This window comes from Euleptes europaea, chromosome 14 (genome assembly GCF_029931775.1).
Source record: "Euleptes europaea isolate rEulEur1 chromosome 14, rEulEur1.hap1, whole genome shotgun sequence".
NCBI lineage: Eukaryota > Metazoa > Chordata > Lepidosauria > Squamata > Sphaerodactylidae > Euleptes > Euleptes europaea.
In genome coordinates this window covers 932,939-956,301 of record NC_079325.1, presented here as the reverse complement: position 1 = coordinate 956,301, position 23,363 = coordinate 932,939, and the positions used below count along the sequence as shown (strand labels likewise).

General features: G+C 58.3%; 1 protein-coding gene across 1 annotated transcript; it reads left to right on the top strand.

Moving 5' to 3' along the window:
* The first annotated feature begins 12,989 nt into the window (after window positions 1-12,989).
* SIDT2 (SID1 transmembrane family member 2) lies at window positions 12,990-20,405 on the top strand. The gene is made up of 15 exons (XM_056860436.1): window positions 12,990-13,030; window positions 14,341-14,459; window positions 14,975-15,048; window positions 15,255-15,321; window positions 15,526-15,599; window positions 15,733-15,856; window positions 16,376-16,493; window positions 16,744-16,880; window positions 17,387-17,495; window positions 17,868-17,944; window positions 18,611-18,657; window positions 19,045-19,150; window positions 19,320-19,430; window positions 19,728-19,841; window positions 20,304-20,405. The coding sequence occupies exons 1-15, from the start codon at window positions 13,027-13,029 to the stop codon at window positions 20,364-20,366; spliced, it is 1,344 nt and encodes a 447-aa protein (XP_056716414.1). The 5' UTR covers window positions 12,990-13,026; the 3' UTR covers window positions 20,367-20,405.
* Window positions 20,406-23,363: the final 2,958 nt, after the last annotated feature.

Genomic DNA, 23,363 nt, shown 5'->3' with positions numbered 1-23,363 from the left:
CTTTACCCTGGCACTACAGAACCCTCCTTACTCAAAGCACTTTCCATTGTTGAATGTTACTGGGTGTTGTGTTTCGCATTGGAAGGGGGGAAGCTGGTGTAAGGGCACCTGACTCGGCCAAGTAAGTCACTTATCCACAGGGTGAAATTGACCACAGAAGGATTTTATTTTTCAGTTGTTTCTTGTTTACGGTCCGAACATCCTTGTCCCCTGTCAGTTCCTCCTGTTCTTTTGTCACTGCTGGTTTTTCCCCATGGTTTTTTGCCAGGCATATTTCAGTAGCCCTTAAGACATCTTCTATCTTAGTCCACTACTTACACTCACATTCCACTTCCTGAACCCAAAGCAGCAGTTTCTTTAAAGGCTGGAACGGCTCAGACTTCCTGGGATTGGCTTCTTATTTCAAGTCATATAGCTGCTTTCTGGCTTTGGCAGAAGCAACAGCCAAACTAACTCCAGTGACAGCAGATATCTGTGACACTTTTGGATGAGCTTTTCAGTGAGTGAGCTCATCTAAAGGAGTCCCAACCCAACCGCTTTGGTTCTCTGTGGCTCTTTTCCCTCTTTCTTGGGGGTGGGAGACAGGCGAAGCTGTCTGGTTGAGTATCCCTGGGAAAGCTGGTCTGTGCTTTGGTACGACATTCCCAGCTTTTGAAAGCCCCCCCCCCCGGTAGCTTTGGAGCCCAGTTGAATGATGGTCATTCCCCTCCCCTGGCTGTAAAACTGACATTTCTTCTCGCCGTGATGTCGTCTGCTGCAGGATGCTGTGTGGAGCTGCATGTGTTCATTGTTTTCACTTTTTTTTAAAAAAAGAAAAGAAAAATGGCAAAAAGAAAATGACTGTTACTTTTCTTCTCAAGATGTAATAATCCATAGTCCTTTCCCTTCTGACCAGGCCTGAAAGGGGTGAAAGGTTTACGAGTCCCAGGGTGTAGATTTTTTGGTTGTGTCCGTCTGTCTTCTACAAGCATTTTATTCAAGCCAGTGAGGCTTCTGCCAGGAGAGGACCAAGTCGTGGGGCATCCTTTCCCTCCTGCGACCCCACCGTGCTTCCCCTCCAGCAAAGGGGCCTGTGGGGAGAGCAGCTGGCTTCTAGGAATCTGCCAGGCCAAGAGCTTTCAGGAGAGGGAGGCTAACAAGGTAATATAGCCTTAATTAACTGATTTTTCCCTGTAGAAAAGAGCATCTCTCAGATCTCTGAGTTTGTTTTTGAGGCATCTGTTTGAAAGCAGAGTCGCTTCCTTGATGGCTGACTTCTGTCTGGCCAAGCAGTTCAGCAACATCAGCCGTGGCGCCTTTGTCAGTCAATCACACAGCAAAGGTGTGCCTTCTCTCCTCCCCTCTCCCAATGAAAGGAGGTTTTGTGCTTGTGCCTCCCATGTCTGCTTCTGTTATAAAAATGCTTCCTCTGCATACTAGAGGGTTCCATGCGTGAGCGCATTCTCCAACCTGTGTCCTTGCTTAAAGGCTCCCAATTAGACGCCCTCCTAGCGTTCATTTGCCTAGTCCCCTCTCGCATCACAGCTTTCCTCCAGCACAAGCAGGAGAATCTCAAAAGCACCCCAAGCATTCTTGAAGCAAGCCCTGTGGAGAATCTTGATATGGAAGGGCAGAGGCAGGCCAAAGCCATAGAGGGCAGGACTTGGGGAGGAAGGGGGGGGATGGCCATGGTTGAGGTGGCTGGCTGCTGCAGAGGCCTGGGGCTCCTGCTGCTTATTTAGTGGGAAACTTTGATGGAAGGGGACATGTTGCTGACCCAATGTTCCCTGGAACGCTGTGGCACTTCCTCCACATTAGCCTGCCAGCTGTTTGCTCCATTGACTAAAAGCTCCAGGGTGCCCAGAGCAGGCTGCTTGTGTGGCGGAGACCCTTGGGAAGGAGGAGCTCAGTGGGCCCTGGAGTTCCAGGTTCTTGTCACGGTGCCTGGCACTGAAGCGAGCCCAGCTGAGTTGTGCTTTGCCATTCCCCCCACGTGCTGTCGTGGCTCTTCCACTAAAGTCGGGCAGCACCCTGCCTCGCCAACAAAGGCCCTCTTGCCCTCAGCATGGCTGGCAGATGCAGCGGCAGCACCTTCTCTGGCCATTTAAACAAGCGGGCTTTCTTGAATACCAGTGCCAGCCTTCTGAGGTGCGCTGGGAGCCCACGGGGGTCTTGATACTGGGACATGCTGCGAACATGTTCTGCCTGCTCCTCTGCTGCCACCCACTTCCAAAGCTGCTCCCCCTCCCCCAGCATTTTGAGCTTTTACTCAGATCTTTTCCTTCTTTCGTCGTCTTGTTGTTTCTGTTGTGTGCTGCATCCCGGAATCTTGTTTGTCCTGTGGTGTAGGAGCATTGCCAATTTTATATTTATTGCAGCAAAGAAAAGTATGAAACGAAGGCTACCGATTGTTGTCTTGATCTTGTAATGCGCGCGTGGCTGTAATTGGGGGCCTAAGGAGAGAATCGTGCTGGCTGGCAACTTGCTTGTTTCAGAATGTGGGAATGCAAGCGAACCCCTGCTTGGCTGCTGGGAGGGGAGGTGCCCCCCCTTCAGTTGTAGCCAACTGAACCCTCCACTCCCGCCCGACAGCGAAGATTCTGCTTTGGCAAAATGGCATGGATGACCGGTAGCGTGCCCTCTTTAGTGCATATTTCAATATAAATGTATGTTTCGCAAGTGACTTTTTCTCAGCGTCTGTCTCATTTGTGTGGAAGAGCGTGAGACTGCTTGGGGCTTTGCAACCTCCGAAGGTCTATCTCCAGTGTGTGTGTGCGTGTGGGATGTGACAGTCTGTGGTGTGAAACAAGCCTGGCGGCTGCCAGAGACTACCTCAGCTGGTTTTCCTTGGTACCCAGGAGTACACCCAGAGGCCTGCCGTCAAGTGCATCAGTGGCTTCCATCCACACCAGATGTTTGTAATGAGTTTCAGGAGCAAAACTTGCTCCAAAATCAAAAAGACAAGTTTGACTTCTGCTGTGTTGACTGTGCAGTTTCGCTTCACCTCCGTTTGTGTATGAGAGCGCCTCTTTCTGACTCGGGTTAGTTCCCTCTTTCTGTGTTTGTGCAGGACTGTAACGTTATTCGCAAGAGACCTTTCAAGCTGCAGAGAGCGCCAGCAAATGCTCACTGGGATGGAGCCTAGCAAGTGCATCGCAAGTGACCAGCTGTGTGGTGTGTGTGAGTGGGGGGGGGGCACTGTTCGATGCTGAGCACAGCGTGAATGAAGGATATGTGAGGAGCAGAGGGCAGACTGGCCCGGCCAGGCCCCGTTTGGCCTGCAGTCCGGCGCTTTTGGCGGCATTTCAGCTGCCCCTGGGGAAGAAACAGGGCTGCCCTCCTGCCATTCATGCACGTGCCCTGGGGCAATGGCGGTGCACCCATTCTGGCACGGTCAAGAAAATGCATTTGTAGAAGGCCCTGGATGTTACCCCAGGACGAAGGCCTCTGCCTGGAGAGCCACTGCTGGTCAGAGTAGGGATCGAGGGTCTGGTTCAGTATGAGGCAGCTTCCTGGGTTGACGTTTGGTAACACTTCCCCTGTACTGGTAGTCATGTTTGTAAATTCTTTTCATGGGGAAGGGCCGTGGCTCAGTGGCAGAGCATCCGCTGGGCACGCAGAAGGTCCCAGGTTCAATTTCCAGCATCTCCAGTTAAAGGGAGCAGGCAAGTAGGTGGTGTGAAAGACCCCTGCCTGAGACCCTGGAGGGCCGCTGCCGGTCTGCGCAGACAAGACTGACTTTGATGGTCTGGTTCAGTAGAAGGCAGCTTCATGTTCATAATTCCCAGTGGGTCGCCGTGTTAGTCTGTCTGCAGTAGTAGAAAAGGGCCAGAGTCCAGTAGCACCTTAAAGACTAACAAGAATATTTTCTGGCAAGGTATGAGCTTTCGTGAGCCACAGCTCACTTCTTCAGATACTATCTGAAGAAGTGAGCCGTGGCTCAGGAAAGTTCCTACCCTGCCAGAAAAGATTAGTCTTTAGGTGCTCCTGGACTCTGGCCCTTTTCTACTACTCCACGTTCATGTGTGGCTTCTCCCAAGCTGTCCCTGGGGTGTCTCCGGGCCCCCCTCCGTCCTCCCGCCCGCCCGCCCGCCTCGTCCCCTACCGGGCAGGGGCGCGGGGTTCTCTCCTGCCCGCCCCGCCCCCCGGGCCCGCCCCTGACGTCACCGCCGGCCGCGCGTCGTCGGCGCTGCCGTGTGGCCGGGGCCTTAAAGGGGCCGCGCCGGCGGCAGGAGGAGGCGACCGGCGGGCGGGCGGGCCATGCTGGGCGCGCTGCTGGCCGCGGCGCCGGGGCTGCTGCTGCTGGCCGCGGCGTCGGCGGCGTCTGGGGGTCCGGAGGCAAAGAGCGTGTGGCAGCAGGAGGCGGCCTTCGAGCAGCCCTACGCCGGCACGGTGGACAGCCAGCGCCTCCACATCTACGCCTTCAACCACACCGTCCAGCGGAACCGGGTGAGGGAGGCCCACAGGGACGCGAGAGCGGCTCCTGCTGCTGCTGGGGGGCACCCACAAGGCCATCGAGGGCAGCAGTCTGCTGGCACAGGGGCCAACCACAAGGAAGCCCCGCGCGCGCCTGCCTGCCTGCCTGCCGCCCTCCGCCCGTCTGGAGCTGGGGATGTGGTGGGGGGGGAGGTGCCGGCTGATGCCCCCTTGCCTTGCCTTCCGCCGGGGGGGGCGGAGGCTTTGCAGGCGCGGGGGGGGGGGCGGGCCGGGAGGGCGCCTCTCTGGAAGCCCCCCTGCCCGCCCGCCCCCCCCCCGGCTCTGCCGCTTTCGCTACAGGGGGTCGCGGCAGCCTGGACGGCCGCTCTCCGGGCCCCCAGCCCGCGCTCGGAGCTCCTCTAGGCCGGCGGAGCGGCCAAGCGGGCCCCGGGCGAAGGCCCGCTTCCTCTTGCTGGCCCTGGCGGACGGAGGGCGGGAGGAAGGGCGGATCAGGCGCCGCCGCCGCCGCCCTGGAGGCTTCCTCGGGGCCCGGCCGGCCTCCCTGCCCGCCCTGCGCTCTGTGTGCCCTTTGCCAGGCCAGCTGCTCGCCCGGCCCCTGCAGGTGCGGCGCTGGAGGGGGCGCGCTGCGGGCTGGGTGCCAGCGGGTGGGACGGCGGGGCTGCAGCCGCTCCCGGCCCCCGGCCCTTTGCCCCTGGTAGCCACGCTGGCAGTTGCTGGGGCCGGGGGCAAGGAGGGGCCTGGGCAGGGTCTACGGCCGCCTGGCAACGCTGCCATTGTCTCCAGGGGGAAGAGAGCGGCGGGGCTGGGAGGCCGGCGGGGCTTGCGGCCCATCCCTCGCCCGCCCCCCCCCCACCACCCACCCACCTCTCCTTCCCTCTCCGCCGCCAAGCCTCCTGCACGCTCCCCCTGCCCGCCCGCCACCCCCAGCAGCAGCAGCAGCAGCACACCTGAGGGCGCTTCGCGGCGCGGCGCAGCCCCGGCCCGGCCCGGCCCTGCGCGGCCCCTGGTGTGGGCTGAGGGCTTGCGGTTGCCTTGCAGACGGAGGGCGTGCGGGTGTCGGTGAGCGTGCCCTGGGCGCAGAAGGAGGCGCCGGTGCTCTTCGTGGTGCGGCAGAAGGAGGCGGTGGTGTCGTTCCAGGTGCCGCTCATCCTCCGCGGGCTGTGAGTAAGCGGGGGGCGCGGGGGGCTCGGGGGGGGGGCGGGCGCGGCCGGCTGCCCCTCAGGGTCCAAGGGAGGGGGGGATCCTGCCGCTCGCCTGCCCGCCCCCGGAGCAAGCAGCGGCTCCCCGGCGGCCAGAGGGCTTCAGTGCCCGGCCACCTTCCCGGCCCTCCCAGCCCACGAGGCATCTTTAGCGGGGCCAGGTGGGGGGGTCCCCGGCCGCTCTCGGGTTGGGACTTGATTTGGCCCTCGGGAAGCAGCACTCCGACTGAGTCCAGCAGGGCCGGCGAGGGCCTGAGTGTGGCTCCCGGCCCTTTCCCCGGCCCCGGGTCCAAGCAGGGAGGGCACTGTGACTCACCCCCGAAGGTGGGCCTCTCGTGGCCCGCTTGCTGACCACTATGCCCGGCCGCCTGGGTGCCAGCCCGTTCCCACTTGCCTTGGCCGTAGGTTCCAGCGGAAGTACCTGTACCAGGATGTCGGCCGCACCCTGTGCCAACCTCAGGCCAAGAATGAGTCCGAGCTGCAGTTCTTCTACGTGGACGTGTCCACGCTCTCCCTGGCTAACGTCTCTTACCAGCTGCAGGTCACACGCGTGGACAACTTTGTGCTCAGGTGGGCGGGGGCTGCCCCTCTGAGCCCCTTAACCAGCGGAGGAGCTGGGCGGTTGGCGGGGCAGCTGCCACAGGCCGGAAGCTGTGCTCACAGGGGGTCTTGCCTGGGGCAGCACTGCCCTTTGTGGGAGCAGGCAAAGGAACCGTTCCGCTGCAGGGCAGGGGGATGGAGCCAGGGGTCATAGGGCAGGCGAAGCGTTGGACTAGAGCCTGGGAGAGCTGAGTTCAAATCCCTGCTCAGGATGAAGCTGATGGAGTACCTTCAGACTTGATCACACACACTCAGCCTCGCTTACGGCACAGGTGGTTGTGGGGTCAAAATGGAGGGGGGAGGGAACCACACCCGTCCCCCAAGCTCTTTAGAGGAAGTGTGGGATACAAAAGCACTATGGGGGTTCACAGATAGAAGGGGGGCAGCAGCTGAGGGGGAGGAGCGGGCTTGGAAGCTGCCTGGTATCTCAGCCCAGCAAGTCCTCTCACGAAGAGTGTCTTTGAGCACTTGCCAAGTGCTTTCCCCACTACTGGGGGGGCACATTCTGCCCACTCGGCTCAGGGTGTCTGGCTTCGCAGCTGGTGCAAAGCGAGGCCCCTCTCTGGCCAGTGGAATCCCCAGCATAGCTGCCCCAGCGTCACCCTTTCCTCTTCCTCCCTGCAGGACAGCCCAACACTTGGGCTTCAACGCCACAGCCGCCCAGCCCCAGGTATGCCTCGCAGGTGCCTCCTCTGCTAGAGTGAGCCATGAAGGGGGGGAAAGACCTTGTTTCTGCCACTGGGCCTCCCAGACTCTCCGTCGAAACGGGAAGGGTTCTGGGGCAGGGGGGGGTGACTCCAGGACTGTTCTGCAGCAGGGAACTCTTACTCTGTGCGCCTGCCTGTAGGTGTGGAATGGGATCCTGCTCAGTAGAAGTGCAGAAGCTGATCCTGAACCCCTTGTGCTTTTCTGCAGGCATTTCTGTTTCCGGCCATGGCTCTTGGGGCGGGGCGGGGGGGGACTTTGGGAAAGCGACTGCCTTATGGTTGTGTCTCTCCCTGGCAGTATTTCAAGTATGAGTTTCCAGAGGATGTGGACTCAGTGATCGTGAAGGTGACCTCGGCCTCTGCCTTCCCTTGCTCAGTCATGTCCATCCAAGACATTCTGGTGTGTGAAATGGGGCGGGGCGGGGGTAGGGGCATCGTGGGGTCCCTCAGCCCACTCCCCATCTCTTGCACCTGGCGGCTGATGCTCTCTTTGCCCCCCATTCCTGGCATAGTGCCCCGTCTACGACCTGGACAACAACGTGGCCTTCATCGGCATGTACCAGACCATGACCAAGAAGGCGGCCATCACGGTCCAGGTACGCCACGCTTCCTCTGTGCTTGGCGAGCTGCAGTCTGAGCCCTGCCAAAGTGCTGCCCGTCGCCCCCCACTGTCTCCAGTGAATGGCATCAATTAGCAGATACTTGGATGGTATCGTTGCGTCCAGTGAACCTAGAGGTGCCCTTGGCCATGCCGGCCCTGGCTGCTGATTGTAGTTGGCATGGGGCCTTTGAGCCAGTGGCAGGTTGCCGGGTGCTGGCAGCTCTCACCCATCCTATTTGGGGAGGGGCCACGGCTCGGCGGTAGAGCATCCCCTTCAATCCCCGGCACCTCCGGTGTAAAGGACCAGGTGATGCCAAAGACCTGGGGCCCTGGAGAGCTGCTGCCCATCTGAGTAGGCAGTGCTGACCTTCATGGACCCGAGGGTCTGATTCAGTATCAGGTGGCTCCAGGTCTTCATCCACTTGTGTTGCTGCTGGTGCCCTTCTGGGGCTAAAAGGGTCCTCTGGTGAGAAGGCGCCCTGCCATCTTTTTCCTTGCAGAAGAAGGATTTCCCCAGCCACAGCTTCTACGTGGTGGTGGTGGTGAAGACGGAGGACGAAGCCTGCGGAGGCGCCCTGCCTTACTACCCCTTTTCCAAAGGTGAATGGGGAGGGGGGAGGTTTCTGCCCCAGGCTTTTGGGGGAGTTTGTTGTCATTGGATCCCCCTGCAACCCGCACCTGGCGCTCTGCTCCCAAATGGAGCTCTGGGTCCTTGGTGTAACACGGCCGTCTCGGAGGGTGTGAGAGCTGGAGTGGGGAGCGGAAGGGGCAGCGCATCCAGGAGAGTCTCTTTGGGCAAGGGCACGGTCGTGACGCTCTGGAAGGGGAACTGCTGGCCTGAAGGCTTGAGGTGGCCCCCAAGCCTTGGGCAGGGTCTGGGTGCAGGGAGCCCCTCGTGGCTCTTCCAGGAGCAGCTCGTCTGCCCTGCTCCCGCCTGCGAGGGCAGCCCCAGCCTGGCGGGGTTGTGCGCTAGAAAGAGGGGAGTGGGCTGTGGCCGTCCTTCCACCCAACCCCACCCTTTGGTCCTTCCAGATGAGCCTGTCGATCAAGGAAACCGACAGAAAGCCCTGAACGTGGTGGTGTCTCCGGCCGTCACCTGTAAGTGTCTCTGGGTGAGGTGGTGCTTTTTGTGGGGACAGAACCTCTCATGCAGCTGCAGGTCACGAGCTTGGTGCTGTACGGCACTGGCACAGACCCTGCAGGAGCTGGCATGGGTGCCCCTGGCTCTTCTGCCCTTGGCACTGGGGTGTCTGAGCCCTGCAGCAAACCTGGCTGGTGGGGAAGGAAGAAGCTTGGTGTGCCAGAGTGGTGGTGGTGAAGGACTGTATGAGGGTTCTTGCTTTATCAGGCCATTTATCCTTCCCCCTTCCATCACACGCCAGCTTTGGCTGCTGCTCCTCCACAGGACTCCCTTTCTCTCCCCCTGCAGTGCAGGCCTATGTGAGCGGGACGCTTTTCTGCCTGGGCATCTTCCTCTCCTTCTACGTGGTGACGCTGCTCATCGCCTGCTGGGGGACCTGGAGGTGAGTCCTGCCCTTGTGCCTGGGGGGCCCCGTCCTGGGCCCGGGCCAGGCTTTGCTTGCCGCGAAGGCTCCAGCCACCTGATAGGAAGGAGCCTGCCGCGGGGCCCCTCGTGAGATCCCGGTTCTGGGAGCTGTGCCCCAGCCTTGCTATGGGTGGCAGCCCCTGAGATGGCTGGCCCTGGTTGACAGAGGCCCTTGGAATCCTTTGCTCCAAACTCTCCCAGGGCTGCCCGGCATGATTTCTGGGGGAAACGGGGGGAACCAAGAGGTGGACAATCCCAGTTTGATCAAGGGGGTGGGAGGTGAGCGACCTGAGTGTGTCCCTACAGCATGTCTCTAGGACCCTGCACGGTTAGGGGGGGGCTTGTAGTCCATGAACATCCAGTGTGACCACCTCTCAGAAGAGGCTTGGGGTCACCCCACCCCTGCCAGCCCCGGGCCTCTCTGTAGGCTGGAGACCATTTGCCCGAGTCTGGTCATTCTTTTTGCAGGCAGCGGAGGAAGAGGACGATGGGGCTTCTAGCCCCCATGGAGACACCTGGGAGCGGCACTGGTACGCGTCTGGGCACCCCAGTGGCTGCGGGTGGGGAGCTGGGAAGCCTGAGGAGCAGATGGTGACAACTGTCTGATGGCGGCTGCGGTTGAACGAAGTGGCAGCATGTGTCGCTGTGGCATTTGCTGGCTCTTGGCTCAGCTTTCCTGTATGATGCCGAAGCCCAGACGTCACTGAGAGCAGGATGTGGCAACTTTGTTTTTAAAACAAAACTATAAAAGCCCTGCTGGATCAGACCAGTGGTCTACAGATCTAGTCCAGCGTCCTGTCACACGCAGTGGCCGACCAGTCCCTCTGGAGATCCAACAACAGGGCACAGAGGCCGAGGCCTCCCCTGGGATTCGAAGGTTGACTGCCTCTGAACATGGAGGGTCCCTTCAGTCATCATGGCTAGTAGCCGCTGGTGGACCTTTCCCCATAAATGTCTAGTCTGCTTTTAAGGACATTTATGTCTGTGGCCATCACTACATCCTCTGGCAGCAAACTCCACATTTTATCACTCATTGTGTAAAGAAATATTTCTTTTTCTTTGTCCTGAATCGACTGCTCATGAGCTCCATTTGGGTGCCCTTGAGTTCTAGTATTTTGGGAGAGAGAGGAAAAGTTCCCCTTGCCAACTCTCTCCACCCTGTTCATAATCTTATAAACTTCTATCATGTTCTGCTTTAGTCGTCTCTCTTCTAAACTGAGAAGTCCCAGACTCTTCAATCTTTTCTCAAATGGAAGGTGCTCCAACCCCCTATTCATCTTGGTTGCCTTCTTCTGTACTTTTTAAAGCCCTGCAATGTCCTTCTTGAGTTGTGGCTGCCCGGACTGTACACAGTATTCCAAATGAGGCTACACCGGACATCTATAAAGAGCATTATAAAATATTTGCTGTTTTATTTTCAGTCTTCTTAATAATCTCCAACACGGTCTGCCTTTCTGACTGCTGCTGCACACTGGGTTGATATTTCTTTGAGCTATCCAGAACTTCCCCGAGATCTCTTTCAATTGGTCTCAGCCAGTTCAGATCCCATGCATTTAAAGTTAAGATTTTTTGCATGCATCACTTTACATTGCTCAACATTGAATTACATTTGCCACATTGTTGCCCGCTCACCTAGTTTAGAGAGATCCACCTTGGTTTTCACCTTCCTGGATAATTTGAAATTATGTGCAAACCTGGCTGTATATACTGCACTGCACACCACTATGCACCGGCAAACCACCCCACAAACAAAGTCTGCCTTGGAAATGTCAGGATGTGACATCACCCCATGGGTCAGGAATGACCCGGTGCTTGCACAGGGGACCTTTACCTTTTAAAAAGTACTGGCCTCAATACCGATCCTTCCGGAGCCCCACTGCTCACTTTCTTCCATTGAGAGAACTTTCCATGTCCATTTCCACTGCTTCCTGCTGCTTAACCAGTGTTTGATCTATATTTATTTATGACTGGTTCTCTTCTCCTATGTCTGCTAAGCTTGCTCAGAATTCTTAGCGGAGGGACCTTGTCAAAAGCCTTTTGGGAGTTCAAGCGTGTGATGGAGACGGAGTTATCCTTTCCCATGTCCTTGTTAAGCTGCTCAAAGAATTCCAAAGGAATTGGAGATGCTCAAGTTTCCCCTCCCGAGTTCTGCAGGTGCCCCCGACAGGTTGTGCCCGCTGTTACTGATGGCACAGCTGTGCCTTTTGGTGCCTTTTACTTTCAGGGCTCTCTGAGCAAGGAGGATTGTCACCAGCTGGAGTGCCCGCTCACCCTCTTGGGCTGCTTCCACATGGAGGTTCTTCTCCACTTTAGTATCCCAACTCCAATGCTTTATTTATGTTTTTGGAGTCCACACGGAGTCATGCGCCTGTCATCCCTCCCCTGGCCTTAGTGCATGCTTTCTTAAACTGGCTTTGCTATGATCTCAAAAAAGAGCACAGTCCAAAAAAGTGATTGCCGTATCTGGAGAGGTACATTTTCAAAAGAGTCCACCCATCGCTGCAGCACCCCCACCCCACCTCGCTCATCAGCGCTGCCGTTTTCCCCACTGCGCCACTGGATGTCTTCTTGAGGGTTTAAAAGCTGGTAATTACTACAGTGCTGTACTATTTACTGATTTTTTTAAGCTGTCAAAAAGCTGTCAAGTGGCGTGGTGAGGGGAAATGACTGCTGGTGGAGGAAACTGCAGAAGCCCCAGCTCCTGTGCAGAAGCCCCGTGAGCAGTGCACATGCCTCTGCATTTGTGGTGGCGATGCATGCCAAGCAGATTCCTGGCCATGCCCAAGTCACTCTTAGCCAGGTGCAGCTTGGGGGGGGGGGCTTTGGCTGTGGGTCTTCATCTGGCAGCCACCAGGAAGGTTCTGGGCAGCCGGGGCGCAGCCTCTCCGCCCCCGAGTTCAGGCCTGCTTCAGTAACGCTCTCTCTCTCTCTTTCTCTCCCCCTCCCCCCAATTCAGCTCCTCTCCTTGGTAAGCACCAACCTTCCTTCCTTTCTTGGGGCTTCTCCAGCTCTTTCAGGGGATCTTGGGGAATTGCCTGAGCTCTGCCGGCTTCCTGCCACAAAGACTGGCAGCAGGCTGAGCGTCTGGCTGAGCCAGGCCAGAGGGGAGAGGGCGGCCGCCTCCCCGGCATCCCTTCTCCTGGGTTCTCTGTCCAGGGGCTGCTGCTGCTGCTCACCCCTTCCTCCCCAGCGCCCTTCTCCGCAGTGCCTGTTGGCTGATGGTCTTGTGCTGGTTGGTTGCAGGGCATGCCCACGTCTCCCCGGACCCTTTCTTGGGACACCCACCTTACAGTGCCTACAGTTATGGCTCCTTTGGTGAGTCATGGGTGGCGTGTTGCCTGCCCCTGAACCCCCTGGCCCTGTCTGTGTGCTGGGCACAGCCCTGTTGCGCCAGGCTGGGCTAGCCATCGCCTACCTTGGCGTAGACCTGCTACTCTGCTTCGCTTTGGAAACGCACGAGGGGAGGGTCTGGGCGGGGGCTTTCCTGGCCTTGTCTGCCCTGTGGCTCTGCTCACTGGCTTCTGCCTCTGACCTCCCTGTCGCTTTTCCAGACAACGGTTCCACAGTCAGTACAGAGAACGTCTCCGACAGTCTGGTCTCCACAGAAGCATCATACGGCTATGCAGGTGAGGCGCTGGCCAGTGCTAACTGGCATCTGGGTGCAGGGACCCCAGCAAGTAAGCTAGCTGAGCTCAGGCTCTAGGCATGGGGTGGGGTGGCACATTGGGCACCAGGTCTGTCTGCCCGCTCTCTGGTGTCAGGTTCTGTTGGCCCCTGGACCAGGCCTTTAGGCTACAGAACTGTGTTTGGAGGAAGTTCCTGATGGGCAGAGCTGGGCTTCCATGGGCGGGTCCAGAGAGCAGGTTCCTGCTTCGACGGCTGCTCCCGTGTAACTGTTTGCTTTTCTTTCAAGGGCAGGAGCTGTGCCAGCACCGCCAGCGACACTTGGCCATTGCGATGGGTAGATAGTGGCAGAGAGAGATGGCCAATCACTGCCTGTGGGCATCCCATTCCTGGCGCCAAACGTGGGCACTGCTTTGGCCACCTTGCTTGCCTGAGGGGGTGGGGGGGTTGTGTCTGCATCTGTCCTGCCTGGCCTTCAGGGCAGGGCAGGGCCTGGGAATGTCTTGGGAGGGGGGGGCAGGACCCCCAGGCACTCTCTCTTCCCCAGAAGGGTTCAGCTCTTGATCCAAGTGTGCAAGGGCTGGCTGTGGTACAAGAGAGGCTCTCTGTGCATGCTCTGTAGCACCATCTTCGAATGTTATTCCCACGTTCTGTGGTTGAGTCCTGCTCAGGCACCAGAGCACTTCCACCTGCTGGCGTCTTGCACGGCCTGCAGCTGCCCTCCTCCTCCTCCTTTTGGTGGAGCAGAATATGTCCTGCCACGTCAGCCACCCTTGCCACTTCACCGTCAAGACTGAGGTGGCACAGAGGCTGCTGCTGCTGCCGCCCCCAGATATAGGTCTTGAAGGGGGAAAGGGTGCCCAGGCGATGCAGAGGGCCCTGGCAGTGGCCCTTCATGGTTGGCAAGCCAGAAATGGGATCCTTCCTTCCCTCCCTGCTGCTCAATCTTGCACAGGTGGCTGCTTTCTGAGGGGCTGCGTGCATTGGGGGGGGGCTGTGGTGGGGGGCAGGGCTCCCCTGCTCCCACACAGCAATGGGGTGTTGGAATCCAGTGTCACCTTCAAGTTGTGTCCATCAACCGGATTCCCTTTGGACCGCATTCTCCATAGTAAAGTGCAGACCCCCCCTCAGAAAGCTTGCCAGAGGGGAGGTGTAATTTTGCATGGTACTAACTCCCTCTCCCCCCCACCCCACCCCACCCCGGACGCTACACCACCGCACTCTCAGCCCTCCAGAGCCATGTGATGGCTGCTCTCTGGAAGGGGAGGGGGGGCGCCGTTCTCAGTGGGAGAGCGCAGGGTGGGGAAGGGCATCTTTGCTCCCTCTGTGAGCCAGGAATCTGCCCGGGAACGTCTCGTGCCCCTGAGGGGCAACAACCTCCTGGACTGAGCTTTGGGCCCTGCAGAAAATGGGGGGTGGGGGCAGTCAGTCAGCTGTATTGCTGAGTAGATGAGACCAAAGGCGGCTGACTGGGGAGCTTTGCACACGGGCTGTTGGGGGCTCCCCAAATGCTCCTGAGCACTAGGGGGCCGGCCCTTCAAATAGAGGCACTGCTGGGGGGAGGAAAGGAAGGGGGTCTCAGCAGTCACCCTGCCTCCACCCTCCCTCCCTCCCTCCCCCCCTCCCCCCCTCCTTGCCTGCCTGCAGACCGTTCCCTGGAGAACCTGGCGGGGCGTCCCCGGCTCGACTCGCTCAGCTCTGTGGAGGAGGATGACTACGACACCCTGGCTGACATCGACTCGGACAAGAACGTCATCCGCACCAAGGTGAGTTGAGGGAGTGAGGGAGTCCCCGCGGAAGTGGCCCGCTTTGCTCCCCAGGCCTCCTGGGCTGCCCTGGCACACTCTCTCTCAGGAATGGGACCAGGCGGCCCCAGCCTCAGAAGTGCTGTGCATGAAATCTTTTAGGGGAGGTTCCAAGCACAGGCAGTAGTCACAGACCAGCTCCTGGCAGTGGGTTGGCAGTGACCCCACTCACTCAGCTGCAGAAAAAGGAAAGTGGGATGCCAGGGGGCAGTGCCTGGAGGGGGATGTGGGGCCGATTCTTGGGCAAAAACAGTTTGTGGCTTGTCTGGCTTGCCTGACTTCACCCCCTGCCCCTTGCCAGTGACTTGCTCTATAGGGCCCGTTTGCTGTGGGGCATGGAATACACCGAGGTCTGGATTGTGGGGATTGACTTCTGGGGGTGCCTGACCTTGCTTTTGGGGCAGGGAGATGTGGGGAGGCTGGCTCCCAGGGCCCTGCAACCTCTATTTCATACCCACTCTTCTACCTCGATGCAGCAATACCTGTACGTGGCGGATCTAGCACGCAAAGACAAGCGGGTGCTGCGGAAGAAATACCAGATTTACTTTTGGTGAGCAAGGGTTGGGTAGACTGGCAGGGCTTGGCACGGAACAGGTCACCCTTCTCACTTGCCGTTATCCCTGGCAAAGGTAGAAGGTGATGTCTAGAACATTGTATGCCTTCCAAGCGGGCCTGCCGGGTCCTGGCAGGGGGACAGGGTGGGGGTTGGGGGTGTCAGCGCCATCCTGGTGACGGCTGGCTCCACCCCTCCTGCAGGAACATCGCCACCATCGCTGTGTTCTATGCCCTGCCGGTCATCCAGCTAGTGATCACCTACCAGACGGTAAGTGGCCCCTTTCCTTGGCTTTTCCTGGGGTGTCGGTCCTGCCACGTGAGGGTGAAGCTGGGACTTTGGCTTACCCCAAGGCTGGCACTGAGCAGCTCCGCCCTCCCCTGCATCAGAAGGACCCGGTTTTCCCGGTTCTGGACTCCACCCCACCGGCCAAGGGCCAGGTCCTGCCTCTGAGCTCACCAAAGTGCTTTGCAGGTGGTGAACGTCACTGGGAATCAGGACATCTGCTTCTACAACTTCCTGTGTGCCCACCCGCTGGGCAACCTCAGGTATGAAGAGTCCTGCCAGTCCGGCTGCCTCTGGCCTTGGGTATCGCGGCAGGGGGCTGGCGGGGGGGGGGGCTTGAGTGGGGCCTGAGCCAGGTGGCCATGGGGCCCACTTTCTTTCCCCTGCTGTGTCTAGCGCCTTCAACAACATCATCAGCAACCTGGGCTACATCCTGCTGGGGCTGCTCTTTCTGCTCATCATCCTGCAGCGAGAGATCCACTACAACCGGGCCTTGATGCGCAATGACCTGCAGGCGCTGGTGAGAGGGGTGGGCCGGGGCTGCCCTTGCCGTTGGCACCTGCCACTCACCTGGCCTGGGCTGCTGAATCCTAGCCGGCTAATGCCCGCTTTGCCTCTGCTTGCTGGCTCCTCTTCCAGGAATGGCAGGCTGGCAGTTTCCCTTTGGGTGCATACCTCTTCCAGGGTGGCATTCCTCTTCCAGGAATGGCAGTTTCCCTTTGGGTGCCAGTTGGCAGGAAGCTTCATTCACAGCAGCCAGCCTGCCTGCCTGCAGGCCCTTCTTCCGTCAGAGCCTCTCAGGTGTGGAGGGCTGCCTCTGCCCGTCCTGCTCTGCCTGGTTAAAATGAGAGAGCTACGTAAGCCACTCTCGGTCCCCGTTGGGAAGAAACGTTGCATGACTGGAGCAAATCAGTAAAGGATGGGTGGTACCCGAGTGCCCGTCCCTTGCAGGGTGTGGTGTGGGCAGGAGCTGTGAGGTAGGTGGCCTTCTCCATGCTGGGGAAGGGCTCTCTTCTCCTCTCCCCTCCTCTCCTCCTAGGAGTGTGGCATCCCGAAGCACTTTGGCCTCTTCTATGCCATGGGCACTGCCCTCATGATGGAAGGGCTTCTGAGCGCCTGCTACCACGTCTGCCCCAACTATACCAACTTCCAGTTTGGTGAGTGTTGAATGGGAAGGGGCCAAGTTGGGGGGCTTTTCATGCCCAATGAGTCAGCCAGAGGGAGGGAAAATGCCAGGGGGCCCACCTGGGGATTCAGCCAGGAGGAATGTGCCAAGTGCCTTTCCTTCCCAGTTGCCTGGCCAGCCTTCTCCTAAATAGCTGGTCTTGAGGAGCAAGCCTTTGGAGGCAGGGGCTGCAGCCCCCTGCGTGACCCCTCTGCTGCGACCCCTTCTTCTCTTCTCCCCAGACACCTCTTTCATGTACATGATTGCCGGGCTGTGTATGCTGAAGCTCTACCAGAAGCGGCACCCAGACATCAACGCCAGCGCCTACAGCGCCTACGCCTGCCTGGCCATCGTCATCTTCTTTTCGGTTGTGGGGGTGGTGAGTGCTGGTGGGGGGGGGACAGCAGGAGCCCACCCAGCTGCCCAGTGAAGCGGGTGTGTGTGTTGCTGTTCTCTTCAGGGTCCCAGCATTCAGGCGCTGGGCTCTGCCTGCAGTCCATTCTTCTGTCAGAGGAACATCCCCGAGCAGTTTCTGTGTGCCCCCCTGGCTCTCCTCTGAGGGAGGGGGGCCATGGCTCAGTCACCTGCTTGGCCCGCAGAAGGTCCCAGGTTCAATCCCCAGCATCTCCAGTTAAAGGCGGAGGCAGTAGGTGATGGGAAAGACCTTTGCCTGAGAGCCATGGAGAGCAGCTGCCAGTCTGAGTAGACAATACCGACTTTGAAGGGCTGAGGGTCTGGTTCAGGAGAAGGGCAGTGTCCCATGTTCATGTGTCCCAGGCCCTGAGGGCGTGTGTGGGGAGGGTGATCCCCAAGCACTGTCCCTGCCGCCTTCCCTGGCTCTGCGCAGTTCCCGATCCCACCCACGCCCGGCTTTTCTTCCCGCAGGTCTTTGGCAAGGGCAACACGGCCTTCTGGATCGTCTTCTCCGTCATCCACATTGTCTCCACTATGTTGTTGAGCACCCAGCTTTACTACATGGGCCGCTGGCGGCTGGGTACGTTCTGCCCGCCTGACCCCCCTGTGTGCTGCTTGCTGTTTCCAGGGGGGGGGGCAGCCGAAGTCGCTGGGCCTTCCAGACCGCCCTCGCTCCTCCCTCCCTCCCTTCCTGGGGTGTGCTCTCAGAGGAGTGGCCCAGGGGTGCAGACCTCTTGAGGCTCTGACCCCTGGATGGCCTCGAGCCATCCAGAGGTGGGAGGGCTGCCAGGATAGGGCAAACGGGGGGTGGGGAGGAGAATGGGTGATGGGTGGCAACAAGGGGGAAGGATAACCTGTCCCCTCCCAGAGAGCCATCCCTGCGGTGCCCCCTCCCTCCTGCCCTCTCCAAGCCAACGGCCACAGGGCTTGAGGTGCATTCGTCTCTTTGCAGACTCTGGGATCTTGCGTAGGATCCTGCACGTGGTTTACACCGACTGCATCCGGCAGTGCAGCGGGCCCTTGTATGTGGTGAGTAGCTCCACTTGCCTTCCAAGCACTGTTCCTGTTTTGTGGTTCTGTCATTTAAAATGTTGAGATAAAAGGAGTGATACAAATAAACTGATGTTAAAGTAGGCACCTGAGATAAGACAGCAGGAGACCAGCTGATGGAATAGTCAGGTCATTTTTGTACTGAAACACCCAAATCAAGTTTTAATTTGTTGCCTGAAAGACAAGAGATGGTGGCAAATGAATCTCTGCAGGGACGCTGTGCTACACGTGGGTACTACCACAGAAAAGACCCTGTTTCCACTCAGCACCCTCCTCATCTCAGCCGACAGGAGAACAGGCAGTCTTCTGGACGCTCTGGTGTCTGGCACGTTGGGGACTCGTGCGTCAGAAGCAGCACCTTGAAATATGCTCAGGAAAAAATCTGGGCACTGGTTGAGACCTTTTAGCCCTACCAGACTCCTGTATTCGCTTGGGAAAGTTGTTGGTATTCTGGTCGCTGCTTCCTGAACCAGCTGCAGTTTCCAGACTGTCTTCAAGGGCAGCCCTCTGGCTAGCAACTGCAGTAGTGTGTGTCAGGCACGACTGTGTGGAAACCCTGCAGAGTGGAGGCTTCTTCTCAGGATGGGCTGGGTGTTGAGGTGGGCTCTTCTGCAGCTGTTGGGTACCACTCCTTCTCTTCCCCAGGATCGGATGGTCTTGCTGGTGATGGGCAATATCATCAACTGGTCACTGTAAGTAACATCTGGTGGGTGGGACTGGGGCTTGACCCTGGGGTGAGTTTGAGATGGTTGCCAGCTGATGAAGGAACTAACTGGGGCCGGGCCTGTCTTGCCAGAGGGCAGGGGGTGTGGGTTGCCCTCTGCCTGCAGCCGTTTCCTATTCCAGGGGAGGGGCCATGGCTCGGTGGTATAGCCTCTGCTTGGCATGCAGAAGGTCCTAGGTTCAATCCTTGGCATCTTCAGTTAAAAGGATCAGGTAAAAGACGTCAGCCTGGGGGCCTGGAGAGCTGCTGCCAGACTGAGTGGACAATACTGCACCTGATGGACCAAGGGTCTGATTGACCATAAAGCAGCTTCCCGCATTCCTGTGCCTGCCTGACAGCCTCTGTTTCCCTGCAGGGCTGCCTACGGCCTCCTTGCCCGGCCCAACGACTTTGCCTCTTACCTTCTGGCCATCGGCATCTGCAACCTGCTGCTCTACTTTGCCTTCTACATTATCATGAAGGTGCGGGGGGCGGGGAAGCAGGCAGCAGGTCTGAGGGGAAGCCCCTTGCCTGCCCATTTGTGCACTTCTGCTGGATCGGGCCCTTCTCTCCAAGGGTGGGGAGATATGCATTGTGGGGTTCTTTCTTTCTTCCTTGCCTCACCTCTGACCCGCTTTACGGCTCCTGCAGCTCCGGAGTGGCGAACGCCTCAAGCTGATCCCCCTGCTCTGCATCGTCTGCACTTCCGTCGTGTGGGGCTTTGCCCTCTTTTTCTTTTTCCAGGGCTTGAGCACCTGGCAGGTGAGCCGAGCTTCTCCCCCTGGGTGGGACTGTGAGCATCCGGGGGGCGGGGGTAGCATGCAGTGGAGCAGTCCTGGGTTCATTTCCCTCTGCAAGGTGGAGCTGCATTTTACAAAGAAAAAGGAAGGGGCAGGGGTCATGAGAGGAGCCCCTCCCTGCGCCTTCATTTGCTTAGGGCTTATCAAAACCTGGTTTGGCCTTCACACCCTGAACCCAACATCTTGGTGCCTGCACAGTGTGGACGTGAGGTTGCATGACGCACACAACTCAGCCACGCCTTCTTGTTGATCTTGGCAGAAAACACCGGCAGAGTCCCGAGAACATAACCGGGACTGCATCCTGCTCGGTTTCTTTGATGACCACGATGTCTGGCACTTCCTCTCATCCATCGCCATGTTTGGCTCCTTCCTGGTAGGTGGCCCAGCTGGCCTCTGTGCCTTCAGTGCCCACAGTGGCATCTGCTGCCAGCTGTGCCAGAGGACGTGCGGCAGATTACAGGGCAGGAGGGGGAACACTTTAAGTCGGCTTCATCCCCACCCATTCATGCAGAAGGTGGGAGTTGTGATATCCATGTGCGTTAGTCTGCTCACGGCCCTTCACGGCGAGGAGGGCCAGCAGGACCATCCTGCATTGTGGATCTGCCGGGCGGAGGCTGAAAGTGCGGCTGGTCTGAAGCCGCCGGGGCGGGGGGGGGGGAGAGACTGGAGCCAGGCACTTCACGGACCACTGAGAGGCCCGCTGTGCTTGGAATCATAGAGCAGGAAGGGACCACCAGGCTCCAGAGCAAAGCCTACCGGAGTTTTGCCCCTGGGAAAGGAGTAGATTTAGACCCCCTCATCCCCCCGCAGCCTGGCTCTTCTTCTCTCCTTGTAGGTCTTACTGACCCTGGATGATGATCTGGATTGCGTCCAGCGTGACAAGATCTACGTCTTCTAGACTACTGGATTCCAGCCAGCCTCTCCAGGGCATCGTACCCATGGGGTCAAGGCCTTTCCAGGATTGCTGTACTTTGGGGAGGGCCTGCTGATGGCCCTGCGAAGGCATCCTGCCCAAATGGGGTTTGCACTTTGTGAGCCAGAGGGAATTGATTTTGACTCTGTGGCTGAATCTGTGGGCAGGGTGTGGCACCTGCCTGGGGGAGGCTTCTGGGCTCCCTTCCCAGTGCTGAGGTCTTGTGGTGCTGGCTGCCAAGCTGGAGGGCAGCTCTGAACTTGTTTCTCCTGCGGTTCGGAGGTCTCTTGGGGGAGGGGGCTGGACACTGGTTTGTGGGAGTCCCAAGGACCGCAAGGGGCCTCGTTGGCTATCAGTGTCTGGAGTCATCTGCCCACACCGCTCATGGGAAGCTGGCCAGAGTAATCATGAACCTGTCCCTGTTGAGTGAGGGGTCGGGGTTTCCCCCTGTCGTCTCCTCATTTGGTTGGGGCAAGCTAGGGCCTGCAGTTTGGGAAGGGGTAGGCCGCAGTGGTACCAGCCAAGTTCCTGCCCTAGCGTCATCCTCCTCCTGCCATTAAGACCCCCAGCCCTGGATGATCAGTGCTGAGACCGTGGCGACCTCCACACACCTGCAGACCCCTCCGTCCAGCCCAGGCTGCCGCCTCTTCTTGGCAGATGAGGACTTTGGGTGCTGCCATTGTGGGTTCTCTTCCTTCCAGTGGAGCGTGGCTTTCCCCAGGAGGTGGAGTGCAGCTGGGCTCGCTTGCCAGCAACATGGCCTTGGGCAGAGGAGGGGTGTTCCTCTTGGTTCTTGAAGCACACCGTACGGGACTCTTTCCAGTGCCTACTTCATGGGGCAGGGGCCGTCTGTCCACTTCTTTGTGTCTCTCTTTTGGCCGGACAGCCAGTCTGGCATCCAGCAGTCAATCGGCCACCAACTGTTGACGTTGTGCTGCCTGAGCTTCCTCCTAGGCTCCGCTGTTCAGCCAGGCGCTCCGAGCCAAGCCAGGAGGACCTTTGCTGCTCAGGGCAGGGGATGAACCATATTGTGTTTGGGTGGCTTTGCTGGCCACTTTCTCTGTGGTGAAAGCCAAAGGGTGACATCAGTAACTGAGAGGGGGAAGGTGACACCCCCCCACTAGCCCCCAGCAGCAGAAGGGTCTCTGATGTTTCTCCAACCCTGTCCTGATTGTGTGTTTCAAAGAGTGGGTGTTTTTTGTTCGTTTTCTTGCCCTCGGCATATTTGTGCCGTTTCCATTTCTATTGATTCTGCTGCCAAATGCAAAAAAAAATAATTAAAAGACCCATCTCTGCCTCCTCCTTCTCCGTGGAGGTTGCCGTATCTCAAAAAAGACATAGTGGAACTAGGAAAAGAGGGTGGCCCAGGTGATTAAGGGATTGCAGCGCCTTTCCTGTGAGGGAACGCTGAAGAATGTGGGAGTTTCCAGTGGAGAAAGAAGATGACGGGGGTCTAGGAAGTCACGAGGTGGGAGCACCAGTGGCCCTGGGACACACCCACCCCAGGCCCACCTCCCACCACACGGTAAGGTAATTTCTCCTCCTTTCCCCCCTTCCCTTCTCCTGGGGTGATTCGCACCCACGCCTTCCTTTCCCAACACAGAAAGATACGTTCATGGTCTCTAGAAGGGCTCAATGCTTGGTGGTTTTGGTGGACAAGACAAGGAACGTGGCAAGCGTTTGGATTGTTTACAGCCAGGGACAGCCCAACTCAGCTTCCTCTCTCCCTGCCTCTCTCTCTCTCACCTGCAGCTTTACTGAACTGACCGGCTGTTTCTGCCAGAGAAGGAGAGACAGAGTGAAAGAAGCCCAAGAATCTCGCCCTGTTGAAACAGCGCTAGCTTGTCTCTTGGGATAGTTCCCTCGGCCCCCTCCCAAGTCCCTAACCGACTATTCCCCTCTGGTGACGCTGGATACCTGCTGTATTCCTTCCCCTAACCCCTACGTGCCTATCCCACAGATGTCTGGGTTCTTTTCCTTCCCCAGGCCAAGCCTTTTAACTAACTATCCTCCTTCTGAATCCCCCCCCCCATTTCTCTCTCCTGCCCCCCTGCCCCTGGGGTCCCACAGCCTCTCACTGGCGCTGCTGAGTAGCTGCCTGCTCCCCCTGAAGCGAGGGATTGGCTGGGATGCCTGGAGGGCGGAACTGGAGGCTGTCCATCACAGTCCCCCATACCCCACTGGAGGGGGGACCCCAGACAGGCCTGAGCTGCAGGGGACCGGAGGTGGCAGCCCACAGACAAAGTGTGCCCATGTAGGTGCATGCTAAGGGGAACGGCTTGCCAGTTGCCACTAGTGCTGTGGGGGAGTGTGAAGACCGCCGCCTCCACGCCAGAGTATGCATCTCCCCCTTGGACTCCCCCATGGCAGCTGCAGAAAGCAGCCAGTGGGAGGGGGACTGCAGGGGGGGGCATCTGTTGCAGCTCTCGGCAACATTTATTTATTTATTTAAAATATTTATTAGCTGCCTTTTTTCCTTATGGAGCCCAAGGCAGCTGAGCAGCACAGATAAAACACGTTAGAACTTCAAACCAAAATTTAAAACCACTGCTCCGGAGTGTGCTACCGAACAGCCCTAAATAAAACCTCCTTCAGCTGCCTCCTAAAGGTCAATGAAGGGAACTGGAGAAGTGAGTTGTGACGTGAAAAGCGCGCACCCTGGGATGTTTACTGTTGGTCTGGAAGGTGCCACCGGGCCAGCGTTGCATTAAGGGCTAAGCTGAGCACCGTGAAGACCAACAACCCTGAGGATCCCAGATTCAGAGCTCACCCCTTCGGAGACCATTTCAGGAAGCCCCGTGTGGCAATTATGGGGTGGGGAGGAAGAGCGGAGCAGAGAGTGAGTGCGGGGGTGGGAGGGGGCAGTGGGCAAGCCCCATCTGCTCAACAACAGACTGGGACACCGTTGTGAAGAACTCCAGCACTTATTAAACGGCAGCAGGGAATCAGATGACGGGTTCCGAATGCCCCTTACCCAGTACG